Below are 16131 nucleotides of genomic sequence, written 5' to 3'. Positions count from 1 at the left end.
AGTATTCATGCAACAAGTAATGATCTACATAGAACATGGCAACCACCCACAGAAATGGAAACAAAGCGAATTCCCAGCAGGCTGAGCTAGCTGAGTGTCAACGCTAACAACCGAGCCGGTTAGTTCTTTAGTCGCGCCGGTTGGTCCGCTCGTCTAAACATGTATAGCGATTGACGGGACTAAACAGGCCCTGCAGGGGTCTCGCCCAAGAACCCAACACATAAATATGTGACTGAATCGTCTTGCGTCCCATGTCCACAGCACCGACTATCAATAGTCTCCACAATGGGAGCCCAATTCTCTCAATTCTTCCCTCCCCGCCCAACCTTCACCCCTGATGACCTACCCCAGCAATTGGGAAAAGTGGTGCTCATCACCGGTGGCGCATCAGGCATCGGCTTCGAAGTAGCCAAGGTCCTTTACTGCAAAGGCGCCAAAGTCTACATAGCAGGACGATCAGAGTCCGCTGCTCAGGCGGCCATCCAGGCTATCCAGAAGTCCGTCCCGAAGACTTCCAAGTGCAGCCCAGGCGAGCTACATTTCCTCGAACTCCATCTAGACGACCTCTCTACCATCAAGGCTACCGCCTCTACCTTTCGCGGCAAAGAAACCAAGCTCGATCTTCTCTTCAACAATGCCGGCGTGTCCCAACCTCCGCTAGGCAGCGTCTCTAAACAAGGCATCGAGCTCCAACTCGCAACAAACTGTTTGGGGCCATTCCTCCTCACCCAGCTGTTAACCCCCCTCCTCGAAGCTGCAGCATCATCCGACTCTGGACTCACCACCCCCGGCTTCGTCCGCGTCATCTGGACAAGCAGCCAAGTCGCCGAGCTCTCCGCTCCGCCCGAAGGCATCATCATGTCAGAGCTAACCAACCCACCGAAAGACACTGTGCGGAACTACGTCACCTCCAAGCTGGGGAACTGGTTCCTGTCCACGGAGATGGCCCGTCGGTATGGCGAGAAAGGCATCGTCAGTGTAGCGCAGAATCCGGGCGCAGCTAATACGAATCTCCTGAGGAATGCACGCTGGATGAAGATTCTCTCTTGGCCGCTGCTGCATAGTCCGGCTTTGGCGGCCCATACGGTGCTGTACGCGGGGTTGTCGGGGGATTTGGGACTGGAGAATAATGGTGCGTATGTTGTTCCATGGGGGAGGATTCATGATGCTGTGGCGCCGGGGTTGTTGGATGCGATGAGGAGTAAGGAGGAGGGTGGGACGGGGAGGGCGTGTGAGTTTTGGGAGTTTTGTGAGGAGAAGACGAGGGATTATATGTAGATATGGTTGGAGGGGCTTATCATGACAGAAAGGATGTTCCTTAATATCTTCGTTTTCTTAGCTACCGAATTCCTGACCACGCGGAGGTATCCAAGCGTGTCTTGAAACTTCAGTATATACTGCCCGTGTTTGTTCTAAGGGATTCCGGACACAAGTGGAAGTGACTTGTCTAGATAATAATCTCCAATCAGTTTAGTACATAACTCAAAATCTAACTTTCATGTTGAAGTCGAGCTTACTGCAGCAGTAGCCATGAAAGTGATCCAATCAACTACGATTCCTTCTCTCCCTGCGCATGATAATGGCCGTACACATGCATGTCGATCTGCTGCCTTCGTTGAAATTACTTGGATCCCCAAATACTCGTAGGCACTTTTTATTTTCCAAACCTTTCGTGTTCTATTATATTCTCGAATAAACAGAATAAATGAAGTGATAGTTGCACCCATCCGCATCAGGTGACAGGTCGTGGTATATGCTGACTCTAATAATGACAGATGATATCGATGCAATGCCAAGAGGGCTTGCAGAAATGCTTATAAGCATGGATGGCTCTGTCCAATCCTTGCGCTGTCGTATCTGCGTGAAGCTTATTGGAGGAGCAATATCAGTAGTAGTGAAGGTGAGCCTCGGACCAGCCGTGACCCCGCCGCCCATCATCTATTATTGCTTATCATTCAATACATATTCTGGGCAACCCCTCATTTCTTACCACTTCTCTCTTATTCATCTCCGTTTCTTCTTTTCATACATCCACCCAGCTTCAACTCATCATGTCCGCTCCGTTCGCCAAGTTTCCCACGTCGGCGAGCATTTCGCCTAATCCCTTCACTGTCTCCATCCCGGATGAACAGTTGAACGACCTGAAAACCCTCATTCGACTGTCCAAGATTGCTCCTCCCACCTATGAGAGCTTGCAGTCGGATGGCCGGTTTGGCATTACTTCCGAATGGCTGACAACGATGCGGGAGAAATGGCTCTCGGAGTTTGACTGGTTCGGTTCCTTAGCTGGTCCATCGATGTGCAATGCTGACAGGCAAATGTAGGCGACCGTTTGAAGCTCGAATGAACTCTTTCCCTCAATTTACCACGGAGATCGAGGGTCTCACCATTCACTTTGCTGCTCTCTTCTCTGAAAGAGAAGATGCTGTGCCCATCGCATTGCTCCATGGTTGGCCCGGTAAGTATATACTTCGCCTCGCTTACGGTAGGTTCAACAGGTTTAATGACTTCACAGGCAGCTTCGTCGAGTTCTACCCGGTCCTGCAGCTATTCCGGGAGGAGTACTCTCCTGAAACCTTGCCTTTCCATTTGATTGTTCCGTCCCTTCCTGGGTATACTTTCTCATCTGGTCCCCCGCTGGACAAGAACTTCGGCTTGATGGATGTCGCCCGGGTCGTAGACCAGTTGATGAAGGACCTCGGGTTTGGAAGTGGTTATATTATTCAAGGTGGCGATATTGGTAGCTTTGTTGGACGACTACTGGGCGTGAGTTTCGACGCTTGCAAAGGTTAGTGCTGCTTCGCCATCAAATATGCTGCCATGCTAACTTCCACCAGCGGTTCATTGTAAGTGCACCGCCCTCATATATGTTTACAAGACACCAACAATGTAGTGAACCTGTGCGTAATGACGGCTCCCCCTGAAGGCCCGTCAACTGAGAGCTTGACTGCAGCGGAGAGGGAGGGAATTGCGCGAGTGGAGAAATTCATGACCGAGGGCCTAGCTTACGCCATGGAGCACAGTACTCGGCCCAGTACTATTGGCCATGTACTATCCAGCAGTCCGATCGCCTTGCTTGCATGGTGGGTTTGCTTTTTTTCGGACAAACCTATGTTAAAGATTCTGGCTGACTGCATCCAGGATTGGTGAGAAATTTCTCCAATGGGTGGATAAACCCCTCCCTTCTGAGACTATCCTCGAGATGGTGAGCCTGTATTGGCTGACGGAAAGTTTTCCGCGGGCTATTCATTCCTACCGGGAGGTATGTTAGAAGAATGTAACCTGTTGGTACTAGTATCAGTCTTTGTTGTGCTGACCGTGTAGACTACCCCAACTGCCCCCGTCCCCAATGGAGCGACGATGCTGCAGAAGGAATTATATATTCACAAGCCGTTTGGGTTCTCCTTCTTCCCCAAGGACCTTTGTCCTGTCCCTCGGAGCTGGATTGCTACAACGGGAAATCTAGTATTCTTCCGGGATCATGCAGAGGTAGGTTAACCCCAGTATAAAATCGTGCGTTGAAAATCTGACATTGATCGACAGGGAGGACACTTTGCCGCATTGGAGCGTCCACGCGAGCTGAAGGCCGACCTGACAGCATTTGTCGAGCAGGTATGGCAGAAGTAGGAATACAGTAGCTTAGTAACTAGCAGATAGTTGTAAATGGTTGATTCACCAATCGTATTTTTGACAGCAAAAAAATTATTATAAAATAATTGGCATGTGCCATACCATGCACAAGCACGACTAATTACCAAAAGAAGGCAGGAGGGGAAACCTCCGTATAGAAGCTCTCCCGCCGATCCGCAAAGCGTGACGAACATTAAATGGATTAATTAATTAATTAACCTCCCTCCTCCTTCTGCATCTCTTATCTTCCTCTACCTCTCCACCACATCATCCTACTCCTCCCCTATCCCATCCCTCCCACCCCCCTCTCATCCATCTCAATTGCATGATCTCCCCCTATCCCCATTATTAATCTACCCCCCTTCCTTCCAATCCTAACTAATCCATCCCCCAAACCAAAAAACCCACGTCATCGCCCGCACAGCAGCAGCAGCAGCAGCAGCAGCAGCAGCAGCAGCAGCAGCAGCACGCATGTCGTCCTCCTCCAGCTCGAGATCTGGATCTCGACCACCCCCCACAACCAGCAGCAGCACCAACGCAACCACCCCCTCCTCCATCCAACAATCCGCCGCCTCCTACTTCTCCTACCCAGTAACCCACGTCGTCTCCGGTCTCTACCGCCGCCTCACCGATCCCCCCTCCACCAACACCAACAACAACAACAACATGCGCCGCAAAACCAGCACCAATGACCCCTCCAACCCCGTCTTCACTCCCATCCGCACCGCCTCCCCCTTCCAACCTCCCCCTCTAACCCCCCTCACGCTCTCCGACCCCTCTCCGCTCCTCACCCGCTCCCTCGCCGAAGAAATCCGCCTCCTAGTCCCCCCGCGCCTCCAACTCTGCAACACCTGGCACCTAGCCTACAGTCTCGACCGCGACGGCGCCTCCCTCTCCACCCTATACGACAACTGCCGCGACATCGCGTCCACCCGCAGCCCTCGCGCCGGGTACGTCCTCGTCATCAGGGATGCGTCCCCCTCCTCGAACGCCGTCTTCGGCGCCTACATGACTGAACCCCCGCACCCGGACTCGCATTACTACGGCACCGGGGAGTGTTTCCTCTGGAGGGCGAGCGTGTTGCCGCCTGCTACGGCTATGTTGAGCAATTTCATCAATGGGGATAGCGCCGGTGAGGAAGGAGGAGGAGGAGGAGGAGCAGGTGTAGAGGCCGAACTGCTAGAGAAAGCCGGGTTACCGTTGCCTCCGAGCGCGGACACAACGAATGCGGGACGGTCGACGACACTGCGCCGGGCGGAGGGGGAGAAGTGGCTTTCCCCTACTTCTACCTCTGGAGCTGGGAATGGTGGTGCAAGTAGTGGAAGGACGAGTGGGACTGCCACGCCCGAGCAGATTCGCTTCAAGGCGTTTCCGTATTCCGGGGTTAATGATTATATGATGTTTTGTGAGACGGGGTTTTTGAGTTTGGGTGGGGGGTATGTTGATTCCTTATCTTTCTCTTGTGCTGTGTCTTATGATGATGATGCTAATGGGTGTAGTGACGGACACTATGGTTTATGGGTTGACTCGAGTCTGGAAAAGGGTGTTAGTGCGTCGTGCCAGACTTTCGGGAATGAGCCGCTCTCGGATGAGGGCGTCAAGTTTGATATTATTGATGTGGAGGTGTGGTATATTGGGTCTTGAGTGGGGAAGTACTGCTTGACATATTGCCAATGTCAATTTGGCTGTAATTGTTCGAGTGAGTGGGATGCGTGACTATCATCTGCTGGCAGAATGGTCGAACATCATGGGTTGGTTGATTGGTGGTGGTGTTTTGGGGCTGGATGTGCAATTGCTGGCTTGAATTGCCTACGTCAAGCTAGCTACTAGGGGCTTGAGGCAGCGCCGCAACAGGTACGGGATACCTGTCAACGAGAAGCACAACTATATACTACGTGGCCGTCGGCCCAGAATGTCATCCATTAACCATCATGCAACGTCAGTCATAATTCGTAGTCGGATTATCAGCTACTAATAAGGGTACAAATATCAATGCTTAATTCCGCAGTGCAACCGTTCGCCATCCGTTCAAATCACCGTGAAAAGACATTAAACCGTTTCACAAAATATCAGAGTGGAAGAAGAAAATAGAAAAGTATGAGAAACCGAAACATCAAGAGGGTATGCAGCGGCGCAAAAGAACATGAAAAGCCACACATCAGTAAGGCGAGTTGACAATCTCGTCCCTGCCTAACCGGCTGCCCCATTGGGTTCGGCGACGGGGAGTGACGGGGGGTCCGGCGATACTCTCGCGAGTGGGCTTCATCAAACTCCTCTTGGCAACCATGTTGACTTCGTTGGGCAGGGCCACAATGACGTTCTTGTCCGAGCCGAATCGGAAGTTGTCCGCCATGACGTCCTCGCCGTAACGCTTGATGGTGTAGGGGTCCTTGCGTCCCGCAACGACCTTCTTCAAGCTCCAGGTAATGATGAAAGGACCAGTGGCAGTGACAATCGATGTCTCCTGGCTGTCGACACCGGTGTTGAAACGCGCCTGGGTGAAGCTGATAGGCTTCTTCGTCTCGTGCTGGAACTGGGCCACATGGGCAGGCTGCAGACCCAGACGACGAGGCTGCGGCTTAGAGTCCTTGGCGAAGGAGCGCTCGAAGCCAAGCTTGCCCTCGTTCTTGCCCTCCTTCTGCAGCGAGTCGATGAGGAGGAGGTATGTCCGGCAGGTTGCGAGCACCCAGCGACCGTCCGCAGACACATCCAGACCGATGATCGGCTCTCCCAGAGCGGGAATATGCGTCTTGGCGTTGATTCCAAGACGGTCAAACATCCGGATATCACCCTTGTTGGAGGCGACGGCAAGGTATCCCTTCTCAGTGGTAGCCACCGAAGAGAAGTCATTCTTGCTGGCATACTGCTTCAGGTCTGTGTCCACCAACTTGTTTCCGTCGACACGAGGGTCGATGCGGTAGAGGGCATTCTTGGAAGCACCAACGAAGGTCTGTGCAGCGGTCATTTGAGAGAATTTCTAGGCAAGTCAGCAGATATTTCACATGAAACCAGATAGAGAGGTTACTCACAGTCTCAGGAGCAAAGGTAGTGACCGGAATGTCATCGTGGACCTTCCACTCATCCACAATCTTACCATACTCCAGGTCCATCCGGTAAAGCGAGTTCGGATCGTCACCGTTCTGGAGGATCATGTTGGTGTCTTCGGCGTGCAACATGACCTTCTTGGGGCTGAAGAGCTTGCCCCTGGGGGTCTCAACCTTGGAGATGTTGGTAGAGAACTCCAGGTTGTTGTCGGGAGTGTGTTTGAAGACGCCAATCTTGGAGCCACGAACGACAAAGGAGCGGTCATGCTTGTAACCGACAGCAAGTTGAGAGTTGACGTTTCCATCGTCATCCCGCGTAACGACATCATCTTGCTCCTCGTCAGAGTCGTAGTGTTCGCTGCGTTGACCGTCGTAGTGGTCTTCCTCCTCACTCTCCTCTTCTTCTTCCTCCTCCTCTGCAGCCTCGGCTTCGCGTTCCTCGGCATCCTCCATTGTGAGATCCTGGAAGGCATCCAGCACGTACTCCCGTTCTTGTTCCTTGACCTTCGTCCACTTCATCTCATTCAGCTGTTCCCACAGAGCCTGCATGAGACCCTCCTGGAACCTCTCCTCAGTCTCCTGGTCCTTGAAGCGCAAGAGCCAGGAGTAAGCCGAACCATCTTCACCGTAGGCATTAAAGATAAAAGACAGATATTCGAAATTGAAAACGGGGTTGATGTCCGCAACGACAGCCTGTCCAAGCCACTCCTTGTCTTCTCCGCTGATCTGGAGCCAGTACGTCCAGTCACCAACCTCAGAAACCGTTGCAGTCACGCTGGTTGCCTGCAAAACGAACGTTCCGCTCACAAAATCGAACAGGTGCAGCTCGGCCTTCTCCTGGGCGAGGACCTCTCTAGCTTCAGGCTGAGCTGCAGAAGGGGGAGCAACTGTGGCTTCCTCCGAGGCTGCGGGCTTGATTTGTCCCTTGGACCGCGAGTATTCGACGTCCTTCACCATGGCGGCGGTCGACTCTCCAGATGTCAGCGACCGAGCAGGAGACCGTGCTGAAGAAGAGATAGGGCTTGCAGACGGGATAGGCCTCTCCTCCTGGAAAGAGAACTCTTGCAGATCTTCGCGGCTCACGTTTTGGGAGCTCCGGCGGTATGCGCGCTCGTACTGGCACTGCAGAGCGGCTAGCTCGAAGGTGGAAACCTTATCCGAAGGTACGGAGGGGTCGCAGACAAACTCGAAGAGGTCGCCAACGTCGCCACTCAGGTCTCTCCAGGCCAAGATCTTTGCTCCTCCGTCGCGCACCTCGGAGCGGAAGTGCAACGCCTGATCGAGCAGGAAGACCTTTTCGTCCTTGTCGAGGCTGTCACTGCCGCCTTGTTCGTCGTCCTCTTCCCCGAGCTCCTCCTCGCCTTCCTCGTAGGCGCGCTGGATAACGAGCTGGTACTGAAATTCCTGACCGGTGCGTCTGATGGAGGCGGCGGCGTCCTTGAAGATGAGCTCCGAGTAGCCCTTGGGCGACAGAGGGCGAACGAGGTAGAGTTGTCCCTGAGGGATCTCGATAATAGATTCCTTGGAAGAGTCTCCGAAGAGGTACTTGCTCACTGCATAAGTCCCGAGAGGATACGTCAGTACGAGAGGGGCACCAATAAGTGATGAAGGTGGGAGGGGAGGAAGCAGGGAAGGACGATGAGGGGAGGAGGGGCAGATGGCGGGGTAGCAAAGCCAAAGTGAAGAAGGCAGAGCTGCCCTCGAGGAAAAGACATCCGGGGATGGAAGGGACTTACCATTGCGGAGCACAAACATGGCTGGAGCTGCTTTGCTGCTCAGCAACAGCAACCTTGTTTACTGAACTTTGAGATAAGGTGGGTTGCTAGGGACAGGGATTGAGGCAGGTCACCAGACAACAGAGGGGACGGGAAAGGAAACAGGAAAGGATGAGCCTTGGTCTGGGGGCAGAGTGAAGAAGGCCAGGGCCCAGACAGCAAACAGAGCAAAGAGCAGGCGAGTCTCTGTGGAGCTTCTGGAAGGAAGAAACGAAAAAAAGATGGAACGGCGAAGTTGTTGTTGTTTTGGTTGCCGTCATCCATCGCTCGGTGGCAACCATGTGGCGCGGCACGTGTGGCGGTGCGATTATGTCATCTCCCTACACCACTTCCAGCGACAGTAGTTCTACAAATCTAGAAAGTACTACGAAGCATCACTTCCTGCTCGTCATTGGAAGAAATGTAGATTGGCCAGCTCCTCATCGAGTAGACAGCTCATGGCAGCTTATACCGCTGCATATATACACGTTACTTAGCACTGCACCCCTCAATTGCCCTCCGCAGGCACCTCTGCCATAGCCTGATCAGGCACCTCTGCAGCCTGCTGGGCCTGCTCAACCGCCTCATCAGTAACCTCCTGAGCTTGCTCCAGCGCCTCCTCTTCTTCCTCCTCTGCATTATCCTCCTCGTGCTGAGACCCCTCCGCCTCAGCCCCCGACTCCTTTAACTTTCCACCCTTCCGCTGCGGAATAACAGCCAAGAACGCCTTCCCCCAATCCCCCAGCTCCAACCACTTGAGCATAATCTCCACGACATGATTCGTAGCCAGCACCTGTCTGGACGCCATCTGAATATAATCCCCAATAGGCAGCTTAGCCGTCTTGATCCCCTTCTCCACAGCCTGCTTGTAACAAATCCCCTTGTGCCGGTTCTTATCCACCAACCCGCCAACAATATACGTACTGAACGGCTTCAACTCCGTCAACGTATGGGGACTGTCACTGCTCAGATAAACCACCTCCCCATCCTCAGGCTTCATATCCGTCTTATCAGCAAACACCCCCTCCATCTTACCCCCGTCAGGAACAACCATCCACTCCTTCGCCTTCTCCGCCACCTCGGCAAAATCATCCGGCAGGATCCTAACCCCCTTCCAGTTCAAGTAATGCTTATTCAACTTCGTATCAAATCGCTCCTTCAACTTCTTATTGAACGACGAAAACACCAAATGCGAGCGATACACCGACCGACTGTTATCCGAGTACGACCGCGTGATCTGCGACCCCAGTGAAATTCGCTCCTTCTCCAACATCAACTCGTCGTATCCGCAGTCAATCACCAATGTAAGCGGAAGCAGTGTCGACTTGCGGAAGCGCTCCTGGGTCCGTTCGTATTGCTTCTTCAGTTCGGCTTCCGTACCGTCCAGCCGCGCCTGCTCGAACGCTGCGCGGCGGCGCTCTTTGCGCGCCTGTGCGGTTTTCTTGCGCTTTGCGAGCCGAAGATCGCGCTGCTGGTCCCATTGTTCGCGGCGGCGTTGGCGCTTCATCTCGCGCTTGGAGATCTTGGGCGCTCCATCTTCGGTGGTGGGGGCTGTAGTGCTGTCGGCGGCGGCGCCGTGGGTAGTAGTAGTAGTATTATCATTCTCGGATGTCATGGTAGGTTGCTCATTGTCGCCATTGTCTGTCCCAGCCGTGGCAGCCGTAGAGACATTATCAGCAACCTGCAGCGCTCCGGTCATTCTGGGCTCAGAATCCTGAGACTCGTCGTGATCAAGCTTAGGAAGCTTTCTAGGCCGATCGTTGTCTTCCTCCATAACGTAGTCGGAATCCTCAATTAGCAATACTTCTTTCTCTCCCCTCTCACAAATCCAATAAATAATCCCTTACAGAGACGAAAAAAATATAATAAAAAAGGTGAACAGACAATCACCAACAGGTACAAAATCAGTGAAGCACACACCCAGCGGCTATCCAGCTGAAGATCATCCAAAAAGCCCCCCCACCAATCAAAACCCCCTCAGCGCTCATTACCAAACCATGCATCTATCACGTGACACAACATCCCAAGTTCCCATCCGCAACCGCATCATATCTCCCAGCACCACCCTCGATTGAAAGGCTGCGGCAACCCCCTCCCCTCCTCTTGTCTCGCCAGTCTTTTTCTCCCTCAGTCACCATGCCTCAGGATATGCCCCCGCAGGGGGGCTACTTGCCCGTGCAGTACAAGGTGCGTTAAACCAGACACGAAACGAAACGTCCGATTTATCCGTTCCACGACGAACAACCACACACCCTACATTCGAACGAACAAGCAAGCAGGCCAATGGCTAATTAATTATATAGCGCAACATCCCTGCCCGTGGCTTCCGCCCCATCTACTACCTGATCGGTATGCACCTGATCATGGGCTACGGATACTACAAGCTCTTCTACGGTGTCCGTGAACAATAGTACGTCCATGCCTGACCCCCCCGAATAATTGGCAAAGGAAGAAAAGGAAATTGACAAATATGGGAATGAAATAGTGAACTCGCCCGTGAGAAGATGTGGGGCCGTATACACATCATGCCTCTTCTCCAGGCCGAGGAGGACCGTGACCAGGCTCGTCGCTACTTCGCCGACAAGGCTCGTGAGAAGGAGCTCCTTGGTACGGATGCCAAGATCTACAACTCGGACCGGTATGTGTTACTCTACACTTGTATTTGGATGATGTCAATTGGGCAGCAGGGAATCGCTAATCATGGTTTTGGAAATACAGCTTCGTCCGCCCTACCTTCACTTATACCCCCAGCAAGGTCACTCAATAAGCGCTTGGAAGATAATAAAATTTTGCGTGCGTTCGATTATGTTGTCTTCTGTTTGCCCAGGTCGTTCCCTTTTTGGGACGGCGAGCGTCTTGCGCTTGATCTGATTGGGGGGTTCATGTGCAGGCAAATGATGGGTTCGGAGTATTCAGTTAGGGCGTGTAGGCTGCGGTTCCGTGAGAATCAACAGGTGCACCGGGATAGTCAAGATGAGCTACTATTGTATGTTGTAGATATACCAAACCAAAGAGACCGGCCAGTTCCGCAATGCGTTTTCAGTGTTTTGTATTCCTTGTTTTTTTCTTGCCAATTGGCGTCTATCAACCGCTGCTACATTAGACTATGCTGCGTCGCTGCCATGACCTCCGGGGAGGCGTCTATGTGCTTATATATGTGAGAAAAGTCAAAACCGCAAAAGGTGGCTGTGATGTCGGAGAAGGCTTGAAACCAAAGCCACCATACTATACAAGGGAAGACCTGGGTATGAGCGGCCGCCGCACCGAATCTAGGGGGAGATTTCAACCGAACAAGTCCGCGACACCGGCAAGGTCCGGGCCATCGTTGATATCGACCTTGTGATTCTGTTGGCCCTCCATCTCACCGGTACTCATGTACCGTTCCTGTAGCGCACTCCTGGCCTTTCGGCGTTCTTCACGAGAGCCCAGAATTTTACCCTGCTCGGCGATACTCACACCTCTCAGGCCTTCCAGAAGATCCAAAATCAGCGCACGCTGCTGTCGCGCCGCGGAGGAACGTATGAGAGCAGCCTCTGCGTTGGCAACCCGTTGTTCGTCCAAGCCCGGAAGGCTGAGCATCACGGCCCGCGGGGTGGGGCTGGACGATCCATACAAAATCCAGATGGAAGCGATGAGCTGGGCAAGGTCTTTCTGCATGTCAACAAAGTAAGGTTCGTGCACAGATGTGATGCAGGCCTTGAGCACCTCGGAAGAGATAAACTCGCGGATCGTTACGGTTGTTGCTGTATCATTGGGGGGCGCAAAGTCTTGAAGGATGGAGCGAATGACGCGAGTGATGATGCTGCAGCACCGGGTATCGCGCATACGGAGGGCATGGGTGCAAAACAGCATCACGGGCTCGAAGATCTCCGGAGAAGAGAGGACAAAATGCCGGATGGAGTCAGAAAGCGCCGGTGCCGCCTGTGGGACACTGGGATCTACGGGCTCGTCGTCGGGGTCTGAAACAGAGAGTTAGCACAGTATAGAAATCACAATGTCACTCAACTTACCCCCTCTCTGCGGGTCCAAGAGGCTTGCCACGAAGATCACCGCGGAGTATGTCAGCTGCCGTAGGATACTTTCCGATTTCATTTCATCGGTCAGATCCCCTTCCCCAAGGCCTTCCTTCTGACGTTCAATGGCGTCCCACTCCGATGTCACTTTCTTGTCGATATTTGTGAAAAGAGTGGAGAGCATTGGAGGCAGGAACTGGGCCCGGAAGCGGACAGGGCAGTCATCAATCAAACACCTTGAAATGTTAAGAAGGACGGAGAACTGATGGGAGGAAAGATGGGCGGAGTCCTTGAACAGCGCCTGGGCAAGGGGGCCGGGAAGTTCTGCGAACCCATAGAAATGCTCTCGCAGCCTGCTCATGCTGAACAACATGGAGTAGCAGGATTCTCTAACTGCCCGAATCTTGCCTCTTACTGAGGACGCAAATCCCTCAAGCGAGGCTTTTGAGGCCGTGATCTTGGCATAGAATTCATCCCGGCTTCCAGTGGAAATTCCAGCTTGCCAAAATCTATCGGTCAGGATACGTTCGACCACACCGCGCATGTCATGAGGCAAGCCACCCCAGTTCTCTGGATTGTGGAAGGCATGCGCGTTACTGTGTGTGGTTAGCCAGATATACAGGGCTGATGGGCAGATGGCTTACCTGACAAGCTGCAGTAGCGTTGGCAGAATCGTCGGAATGATGTCATGCCAAATATTGCAGGCCAGTTCGTACGCCTGATCTGTTTTCTTAAGTTTGTCCGAGGAAACGGCCAACATAGTCTTGGTGCCTCTCAAAGGCAATTGCTATCCCGAAATTAGCACTTTTTGGTGATGACTAGGGAGTTATTATTACCTGGAACTTTCTGGTCATCTCTTCCTGGATTAGCTTGCCCTCACTATCCAGAGGCACGGATGACCAGTCCTCGAGCTTGGGCGCATGTCGTGCTTGCATGTATGGACCAACACTCTGCAATCCGAGCATAACGCAGAAGCCTTCAAAGGTCGAGCTCATATTACGAAACTCCTCTTCCTGCCAAGCCATTTTTATGGGTTCCACAAAAGACACCAGGCGGGACTGGCGGAGATACGGTTCGACGTTGTTTGCACGTTGCCTGCAAGGTCAGCACTAGGACGCTAGATCTGATGTTGTTGAGCCATACATGATGATGAGCAGGATCGATGTGAGCTCCATTTGAAGCTTGTCATCTACCCGGTTGGCCATACTGATCTCCTTGATCTTAGGCTCGAGTATGTCGTAGAAGGTCTGTGGACAGAACAGTTAGCAGTGCTTAGTGCCATGGTGGTCTAACTTACAGCAAAGTAGTCTGCATAACGCATAGCCAACCTCCGGAGTTCATGGCTGGTCAAGCCGTGGAGTTCCTTTACGGACTCGGAGTACACTGGGTATTCCGGCTGGTCAGGTAGACGCGTCATGAGGATATACTCAAGGGCCTTGAGTGCAAAGCTAGGGGTCTTATCCAGAGCTTTGGATGAAATATCGACAACGAGCTTGATGACCCGCTGCTTAAGGATTGGATCCTGTAGGGTAACATGAGTTGGTTATATTGGAACATAATATTTGAGGGCAAGTCAGTCGAACCTCAAAGTTCCGCTGCATCAGCTTGAAAGCCCATGCCTCTAGCATCTGTTCTAGTTCGCTCCGCTTTTGTTCCTACAGTTATGTTAGCTGAATAACGGTGATTGGAGTCGTGTCTCGCACGTCTTGCTGGGGCATCCGTCCATGCGCAGACACCCATTTATTGTATCCCTTCAGTGTTGCCTCAACGACTGCGAACTGCGTGTCGGCACGCATCAGGGGCATTGAGTTCTTCGAAAACGACTTGACTGATGCAGGGTTTAGCTAATAATTCAAACCCAGGCAAGACATACATACCGCTGAAAGGCTCCACTCCGGCGTAGAGATTGTCTAGGTTAGAGTCAACTTCCGATAAGATATGAAGAATGGCTTCCTGTGGTCTCTTTTGTACGATGCTTTCGATGATAGACGAGCAGTAGCGCCGGTAGTTACCAACGAATGCATGTCTTTCGGGGATAGTGTCAATATCCTCGTTGAGGAAAACAACCGTAGCATTCTCCGAATCGGACGGGAAAGACTCCCAACGAATCAATCTTTCGGTGCAAATACTCAGTAGGGAAGGCACGAGGCCAGTAACCAAGTCAGTATTTCCGATCCTCTCCGATGCGATTAACTTAGACCACACATGAAGAACGGGAATCGAAACAGTAAGACTTTGGTTCTGAATAACGCTGACGGTGAGGTGGAAGAAGAACGGTAGGTTAAGGCCCTGTACGCTTTCCAAGGCAAAAGACTTTTCCTCAAGGAAACCCGCAATATATGATATCATCTATTCATGATGCGTTAGTGTGCGCCTCCCCGTCAAGTGCGGTTTTTCTTTTCATACCTCAGACACTTTCTTACATATGGTGTATCGTAGGTCGTCGACGTCGTCAGGCCCAACGACGGACCATTCGTAGAGTTTCTGCAGCACATTCAAGGACTCTGTTTCGTACATGACGTGGACAAGTGGTTGGAAACCCTCGATGTCGACATTGGAACGACTATACAAGGCATGCAGGGCTTCAACCGCGGCCTAGATTGGTTAACATTAGCACGACATGCTCCTCGCACGACCACCACAGGTTGGGTGGAGACTTACCATCAACACATATTCGTCATCACAAGTGAAAGCCCTGGCAATTGAAGGAACGCAATTGGCCGAGAGAATTGCCTTGGGGATCGACCATGCAAGGACGGACTTGAGAGTCGCGAGAGCTTTCAGGGCCGAGTCTTTGGCTTGCTTCGAGTTTTGGATGTTCCCAATACAATCGGCCAGAAACCCACAGATGCGGGAAAGCCAACCTTCCGGGCCACAGCGCAGGTCAATACTGTCCTTTTTTGGGTGAATCTCCTCGAAGACAGACAGGGGAGTGCAGATCTCCACCAAAGCCCGATTGAGATCCGTGCCGCGCAGGGAAGAGACGGTGTCTTCGCGGTAGAAGATGTCTTCGGAGAGGGTTTCCAGAATCGATAGGACTAAATCCTTGTGCACAAGACTAGCATTCCAGAACTGGACGAGCGTTGCGTCCATGTCGTTCCAGTCCAAGCCCCAGCTCCGTTTGGCGACTTCGGCCCATAATTGGGTGATCTTGTTGCGGATATACGGGGGATCTTCTGGCCGTACTGATTCGGCCAGCTTGAGGACCAGGCCTCTCAGTGCATCGATCTGTTCTGAAGCCTCAAAGGAGGTGTGACGCAAGACGTGATCTAGCAAACCCAAGCCGAAGTAGCGAACCAAGGGGTTGCTCTGTTCGGGGGAAGCGAGCAGGAAACCATTACGAGCAGCGGATTCGCTTTTTTTCTGGGCCTCCACAAAGGTCAAGGCCTCCCTGCGCAGCTCATTTGTCGAGGAGGGGCTATGGATGAGCTCAAGGGCACGGATGATGTCGGCCATGCGGCCCTCCGATAGATCTGCCTCGGCCGCCATGGATAGGATCTGACGGAACTAGTGCCGCCGGGGGAGGAATGGAAGGATAAGTATAGCGGAATGGGTTTAACTCAAAACTTTTTGCAGTGGCAGCACCAATGCCGGCATGATCTAGGCCCTTGTAAAGCCTTGGTCACTCTTCCCGATGAGAGAGAGAGAGCCGTCGTTGCGGGTCAGGTAGGACTGCGTTGGGCAAATAAC

At 52.6% G+C, this 16131-nt stretch overlaps 7 protein-coding genes across 7 annotated transcripts; 4 read left to right on the top strand and 3 right to left on the bottom strand.

Moving 5' to 3' along the window:
• The first annotated feature begins 238 nt into the window (after positions 1–238).
• BO83DRAFT_39429 (short-chain dehydrogenase) lies at positions 239–1416 on the top strand. The gene has a single exon (XM_025533003.1). The coding sequence runs from the start codon at positions 286–288 to the stop codon at positions 1276–1278; it is 993 nt and encodes a 330-aa protein (XP_025387902.1). The 5' UTR covers positions 239–285; the 3' UTR covers positions 1279–1416.
• A 551-nt stretch (positions 1417–1967) lies between these two features.
• On the top strand, positions 1968–3692 carry BO83DRAFT_378707 (epoxide hydrolase family protein). The gene is made up of 8 exons (XM_025531324.1): positions 1968–2272; positions 2325–2458; positions 2516–2788; positions 2838–2846; positions 2894–3083; positions 3142–3262; positions 3325–3489; positions 3544–3692. Exons 1-8 carry the CDS (start codon positions 2052–2054, stop codon positions 3625–3627), a joined length of 1197 nt encoding a protein of 398 aa, XP_025387901.1. The 5' UTR covers positions 1968–2051; the 3' UTR covers positions 3628–3692.
• A 243-nt stretch (positions 3693–3935) lies between these two features.
• On the top strand, positions 3936–5578 carry BO83DRAFT_437662 (putative oxidative stress response protein Oxr1). The gene is made up of 2 exons (XM_025536035.1): positions 3936–5066; positions 5130–5578. The coding sequence occupies exons 1-2, from the start codon at positions 4102–4104 to the stop codon at positions 5272–5274; spliced, it is 1110 nt and encodes a 369-aa protein (XP_025387900.1). The 5' UTR covers positions 3936–4101; the 3' UTR covers positions 5275–5578.
• BO83DRAFT_361546 (uncharacterized protein) lies at positions 5569–8669 on the bottom strand. The gene is made up of 3 exons (XM_025529461.1): positions 8411–8669; positions 6660–8227; positions 5569–6607 (listed from the first exon to the last, which is right to left on the bottom strand). The coding sequence occupies exons 1-3, from the start codon at positions 8427–8429 to the stop codon at positions 5789–5791; spliced, it is 2406 nt and encodes an 801-aa protein (XP_025387899.1). The 5' UTR covers positions 8430–8669; the 3' UTR covers positions 5569–5788.
• Positions 8670–8841: 172 nt separating this feature from the next.
• Positions 8842–10336, bottom strand: trm10 (tRNA (guanine(9)-N(1))-methyltransferase). The gene has a single exon (XM_025531323.1). It carries the CDS (start codon positions 10200–10202, stop codon positions 8937–8939), a length of 1266 nt encoding a protein of 421 aa, XP_025387898.1. The 5' UTR covers positions 10203–10336; the 3' UTR covers positions 8842–8936.
• A 162-nt stretch (positions 10337–10498) lies between these two features.
• Positions 10499–11464, top strand: BO83DRAFT_378702 (putative NADH-ubiquinone oxidoreductase subunit GRIM-19). The gene is made up of 4 exons (XM_025531322.1): positions 10499–10615; positions 10732–10838; positions 10914–11066; positions 11147–11464. Exons 1-4 carry the CDS (start codon positions 10565–10567, stop codon positions 11193–11195), a joined length of 360 nt encoding a protein of 119 aa, XP_025387897.1. The 5' UTR covers positions 10499–10564; the 3' UTR covers positions 11196–11464.
• Positions 11465–11469: 5 nt separating this feature from the next.
• On the bottom strand, positions 11470–16106 carry BO83DRAFT_417439 (karyopherin MSN5). The gene is made up of 11 exons (XM_025534760.1): positions 15103–16106; positions 14848–15036; positions 14319–14790; positions 14145–14269; positions 14025–14096; positions 13739–13963; positions 13585–13688; positions 13278–13536; positions 13086–13228; positions 12439–13037; positions 11470–12387 (listed from the first exon to the last, which is right to left on the bottom strand). The coding sequence occupies exons 1-11, from the start codon at positions 15928–15930 to the stop codon at positions 11711–11713; spliced, it is 3693 nt and encodes a 1230-aa protein (XP_025387896.1). The 5' UTR covers positions 15931–16106; the 3' UTR covers positions 11470–11710.
• Positions 16107–16131: the final 25 nt, after the last annotated feature.

The sequence above is a fragment of the Aspergillus eucalypticola genome, assembly GCF_003184535.1.
Source record: "Aspergillus eucalypticola CBS 122712 chromosome Unknown BO83scaffold_13, whole genome shotgun sequence".
Lineage (NCBI taxonomy): Eukaryota > Fungi > Ascomycota > Eurotiomycetes > Eurotiales > Aspergillaceae > Aspergillus > Aspergillus eucalypticola.
The sequence above is the reverse complement of the archived record's forward strand: the minus strand, read 5'-3'. Positions and strand labels throughout refer to the sequence as shown.

What these genes read in the sequence shown, in the direction of transcription:
- BO83DRAFT_39429 (XM_025533003.1), top strand. Translation starts at nt 286, where the DNA reads ATGGGAGCCCAATTCTCTCAATTCTTCCCTCCCCGCCCAACCTTCACC.
- BO83DRAFT_378707 (XM_025531324.1), top strand. Translation starts at nt 2,052, where the DNA reads ATGTCCGCTCCGTTCGCCAAGTTTCCCACGTCGGCGAGCATTTCGCCT. An exon ending in TGGCTCTCGGAGTTTGACTG is followed by an intron (nt 2,273 to 2,324) that starts GTTCGGTTCCTT and finishes AGGCAAATGTAG; the next exon opens with GCGACCGTTTGAAGCTCGAA. An exon ending in CCGATCGCCTTGCTTGCATG is followed by an intron (nt 3,084 to 3,141) that starts GTGGGTTTGCTT and finishes GACTGCATCCAG; the next exon opens with GATTGGTGAGAAATTTCTCC.
- BO83DRAFT_437662 (XM_025536035.1), top strand. Translation starts at nt 4,102, where the DNA reads ATGTCGTCCTCCTCCAGCTCGAGATCTGGATCTCGACCACCCCCCACA. An exon ending in TTTTTGAGTTTGGGTGGGGG is followed by an intron (nt 5,067 to 5,129) that starts GTATGTTGATTC and finishes TAATGGGTGTAG; the next exon opens with TGACGGACACTATGGTTTAT.
- BO83DRAFT_361546 (XM_025529461.1), bottom strand. An exon ending in CTACCTTTGCTCCTGAGACT is followed by an intron (nt 6,608 to 6,659) that starts GTGAGTAACCTC and finishes TGACTTGCCTAG; the next exon opens with AAATTCTCTCAAATGACCGC.
- trm10 (XM_025531323.1), bottom strand. Translation starts at nt 10,202, where the DNA reads ATGGAGGAAGACAACGATCGGCCTAGAAAGCTTCCTAAGCTTGATCAC.
- BO83DRAFT_378702 (XM_025531322.1), top strand. Translation starts at nt 10,565, where the DNA reads ATGCCTCAGGATATGCCCCCGCAGGGGGGCTACTTGCCCGTGCAGTAC. An exon ending in ACTTGCCCGTGCAGTACAAG is followed by an intron (nt 10,616 to 10,731) that starts GTGCGTTAAACC and finishes TTAATTATATAG; the next exon opens with CGCAACATCCCTGCCCGTGG. An exon ending in TACGGTGTCCGTGAACAATA is followed by an intron (nt 10,839 to 10,913) that starts GTACGTCCATGC and finishes GGAATGAAATAG; the next exon opens with TGAACTCGCCCGTGAGAAGA.
- BO83DRAFT_417439 (XM_025534760.1), bottom strand. Translation starts at nt 15,930, where the DNA reads ATGGCGGCCGAGGCAGATCTATCGGAGGGCCGCATGGCCGACATCATC. An exon ending in CGGAGTGGAGCCTTTCAGCG is followed by an intron (nt 14,270 to 14,318) that starts GTATGTATGTCT and finishes ACCCTGCATCAG; the next exon opens with TCAAGTCGTTTTCGAAGAAC. An exon ending in TGATGCAGCGGAACTTTGAG is followed by an intron (nt 13,964 to 14,024) that starts GTTCGACTGACT and finishes GTTACCCTACAG; the next exon opens with GATCCAATCCTTAAGCAGCG.